This window comes from Dioscorea cayenensis, unplaced genomic scaffold, assembly GCF_009730915.1.
Source record: "Dioscorea cayenensis subsp. rotundata cultivar TDr96_F1 unplaced genomic scaffold, TDr96_F1_v2_PseudoChromosome.rev07_lg8_w22 25.fasta BLBR01000331.1, whole genome shotgun sequence".
NCBI classification, from domain to species: Eukaryota; Viridiplantae; Streptophyta; class Magnoliopsida; order Dioscoreales; family Dioscoreaceae; genus Dioscorea; species Dioscorea cayenensis.
Genome location: NW_024086722.1, coordinates 41,724 through 45,743, shown reverse-complemented (window position 1 = coordinate 45,743; position 4,020 = coordinate 41,724). Strand labels below are relative to the sequence as shown.

General features: G+C 35.4%; 1 protein-coding gene across 1 annotated transcript; it reads right to left on the bottom strand.

Moving 5' to 3' along the window:
- Positions 1 to 2,949: 2,949 nt before the first annotated feature.
- Positions 2,950 to 4,020, bottom strand: LOC120254067 (late embryogenesis abundant protein D-29-like). Its single transcript, XM_039262215.1, has 3 exons — positions 3,703 to 4,020; positions 3,411 to 3,530; positions 2,950 to 3,305 (listed from the first exon to the last, which is right to left on the bottom strand). The coding sequence occupies exons 1-3, from the start codon at positions 3,968 to 3,970 to the stop codon at positions 2,950 to 2,952; spliced, it is 744 nt and encodes a 247-aa protein (XP_039118149.1). The 5' UTR covers positions 3,971 to 4,020.

Below are 4,020 nucleotides of genomic sequence, written 5' to 3'. Positions count from 1 at the left end.
TTGTTTATCTAGTTAAATAGTTTGTCCTTTCCTTCTATAGCCTTAATTGTCTTATGTTAAAATATTTTTCTTCATAATCAGTGTTTTTTTTTTAAAATGTTTACACCATATTATTTAGTATTATTTGCAATATATATTTCTTATGATTTAGAACATGTCTGCACAATTGCTTTGTTTATAATTGTCATCAAAACCAATGTTGAATTTTAATATTTTTGTATATTTTTTTTAAGATATGACTTCTTGTCACTTTGGATTCTTATGTATATGTAATCCAAATGAAACAAATTTGTGATATTGCATTGGTGTCTTAAAACCTTATTGAAAATAAACCATCAAAGAGTTGTTAAACAATTGTTAAAAATGGATGTTAGATTTGTTTAATTTGCTCAAATTGATGTGTTGATTAAAAATTTGTAATATATTTTTTATCTTGAAGCTTGCTTGTGAAGCTTACTCAAGATATTTATAGGGAGTTGAAGGATTAAAGTTGCCATAAGCTTAACACTCACAAAACTACTTTCAACCTTTTCTTTAACCACTAGGATTTGATGTCTGAGTAAAAATTTTAGGAGGCGCATCTGTAGTCGATTTTCATTTTCGACATTTCGTTTGTAATTTCGATTTGTTTCTTTTCACATGTTGATTTCTTTTCACGGGAAGATGTCCATGAGTTTCCAGGTGATTTTCTTTCGGCGTCCCGGAATAACACATGAGACATTAAAAGTAAGGTTATTTAGCCAGTTGCCGTCTGGACACGTCAATAACTAAGCATGGAAATACACATCAGCTGCCATGTAAGCAACTAATCCACCTCGAGATGGATGCGGGGTCGCTCAAGGAAAGGTACTTGGCAGCTGATGTGTATTTCCATGCTTAGTTGCTGACGTGTCCATGACAACATGGCTTAAATAACCTTACTTTAATGTCTGATGTGTTATTCCGGTGGCCAGCTCAGCAAAAAATTACCGGAAACTCATTGATGACCTTCCGGTGAAAGCAAATCAGCATAGAATGATTGAAAAGAAACAAATTGAAATTCAGTGAGCAAAGTGAAAATCGACCATAATACAGTGGCCTCCTAAAATTTTACCCATTTGATGTCTATATCAAAGCCAGTCTTTGCGAGAAAAGGGCCTTAGGCAAAGATGAATGTTTTTTTTTAATTATATAATAAAAATAAAACATTATCATAAATCAATTAAATAAGGTAAATTTTAAATTTAAAAAAAATAATTAATATTTTTCAAATTTATAATTATGTAAATATGATTATATGATGATAATAAATAAAAAATTTAAATATAATTTTTTTAAAAGAAAATATGAATCGTAAGGTCATAGAAATGTATGGGACCCAATAGTTGAAAAAAAAAGTTAAAAGTTTCAAGATAAATATATGAACAAGATTATAGAATGATTGTAAATAAAATTGTAAATTTATTTATTTTTAAATAATAACATGAATTGCAAGGTCGAGAAAAATTGTGAGGCTCTATTATAAAGACAAATTTGTTGCACATTAATATTATAATAAATTAAGTGCTATAGTTAAAAAAAAATTCAAATAATTATATGGATATGATTATAGGATGATAGCAAATAAAATTTTTAAATATAATTTATAAAAAAAAAACATGAATTGTGATGCTATGAAAAATTAGAGGACCAGTCAAATTTGTTGCTAATATCATAAATTAAGTTTTATATTTAAAAAAATTAAAATCTTCAAAATAATGATTAATTTAATTGTGCAGATAGGATAATACTAAATAAAAATTTTAAATATAATTTTTTAAAAAGGTAAGAATTATATGGCACTGTAAAATTGTAGAGCCCTAGGTATAGTTGCCTATGCTTAAGGCCCACCCTAATTTATTTATTTAAATTTGAAAGAGCTCTGGTTACTGTTTGAAAACCGAACTACTTTATTGTTACAGTGCCAATCATAATGGTCTTTTTATATTTTTCAACTACTGATAATTCTCTAATAAAATTGTGCAGCTAAATAGCATAATTAGATGCCTCATAACACTACTGGTTGATTGCTTGGTACTTTTTCGTGAAATAATACCGCCAACAATAACAAAAATATAATCAGAAATCTAATAATCAAACATATGAATAATAACAACCGATTTTAGAGCTGATGTAGCATCAAATTCAATTCATTAATAATTAACTTACTAATGATTAATTTATTGTAGTAATCATAATCAAATTTCATAGCAAATTCCAGTCAAACAACCTTCTTTTGAGCTAACAAATTGCTCAAGTCATGTTATAACTATTAAAACTCACTGCTGCATATAAATCTCCGTCAAACAACATGAGAATAAGCGTGCATCAACATTTGAGATATTTAAAAAAAAAAATCTCTTGCTTGTTAGAGTAATCAAGTTTCATAGCAAGATCAAATCCAGCAAGATCAAATCCAGCTCCAAACGTTTTTTGGGCTGGGTTGGCTAAGTGCTCATGAGTTGTAAAACATTTTAAAACCAAAAATTAGTTATAAACGAGTTTTCCCAAATGACTTTACACAATTAAAATCATCCCTTCTCTGTACCACTTCAATTAAAAAGGAAGAGAGAACCCAATGCGAATTTTTCTTTCGGCGTGGTGTTTTTGCATGCATAAAACACAAAAAGAAAAGATCAATGGCAGGAAAAAGGAACAAGGTTGTCCATCTGCTTAATTACGAGGAGAGATCGTGCACACGACGTTGGTTGATCGAAAAGGAGATTACATACGTGACACGAGCCCTTGCATTCATACAAAAGAACTAACATATAAAAGCAGACTCGATTGAGACGCCACAACGGTAACAAGATGAGTAATTTACAGGTAGGATGTAAAAAGAGGAGCAAAGAACAATTAATCTCAGAGCTCGTCTTCTGGTTTGCCTCTGTGACCGACGATCTTCTCCTTTTGCCGCCTCATAATTGGACGCTAAGGCCTCCTTTGCACCATCCAGGACTCCCCTGCTTTAGCTTTTGCAACCCCTGCCTTCTCTTGGGACTTGGTCTCAGCCTTATCCTTGGCATGGTGCAGCTGCTCTCCAGCCTCAATGGCCTTTTGTTTTGCCTCGTTCGCAGCCTTCTCCGCGGCCTCCGTAACTCTGCCAGCAGCGTCCTTGGCAACCTCCCTGGTCTCCTTTTTGGCCTTCTGTGCCGCCTCCGTCAGACTGCCAGCCGCGTCTTTGGCCACATCTGCCGTATCCTTGGTCTCTTCTCTGACGTTCTCTGTAGTCCCTTCAGCCGCCTCTTTTCCCTCTGCTACTTTCTCTTTAAGCTTCTTTGCCTTGTCTGAAAGAAGAAGATGATGATGATGTGATGATTAGAAGTAGTAGTAATAGTAAGACGGAAGTTAAAGATGATGGCATGTTACTCATCCATGCACGATGCACACACCATAGGCGATTTCTTGAGCTTTATCTGCGGCCTGCTTAGCATTCTCCCCCGCTGCGGATGACTGCTGGTTGTAAGCATCCGTGGCTTCTCCAGCCTTCTCAGTGGCATAGCGGGTGGTATCTGTCCACTTATCCATCAGTAAACATTGTGGTTGTCGGGTTATCGTAAACCCAAGAAAAGTTACGGAGAAGCACGCGAGTAGGCACATGCAGAAGGTGCATGCCTTGCAGGCGTGGTTCTATCTATATGAAGCGTTGTACATATAAGAGTCTATAGATGTAAGCATACCCACCAAAAGTGACCTCATCCGTGGCGGTTTTGGCAGCCTTTTCTTCCTCTTCCTCTCGTTGATTCAAGCCCAAGCCCTCGGAAATCTTCTCTTTGGCCCAGCTAGTCCATGACTCTTCTCCAGCCTCCTCCGCTGCTTCTCTTGTATCCTCCTCGAATACCGCACTGCCCTTTGACGACGTGGCTGATGCGGATGTCATAAGCAGCACGGCCAACATCGCTAGTATTCCCATTGCTAGGCCGTTCCTCCTGGTCACGGTCACGGTGCCCATTCTCTCTCACAACACCTAAGCATTCACTTTCAGTCAGTTGTTTTAGTTCA

Excerpts from the sequence above, each read along its gene's own strand:
- LOC120254067 (XM_039262215.1), bottom strand. The coding sequence starts at position 3,970 with ATGGGCACCGTGACCGTGACCAGGAGGAACGGCCTAGCAATGGGAATA. Across the intron at positions 3,531-3,702 it reads CACGGATGAGGTCACTTTTG|ATACCACCCGCTATGCCACT; the intron begins GTGGGTATGCTT and ends ATAAGTGGACAG. Across the intron at positions 3,306-3,410 it reads AGCTCAAGAAATCGCCTATG|ACAAGGCAAAGAAGCTTAAA; the intron begins GTGTGTGCATCG and ends TTCTTCTTTCAG.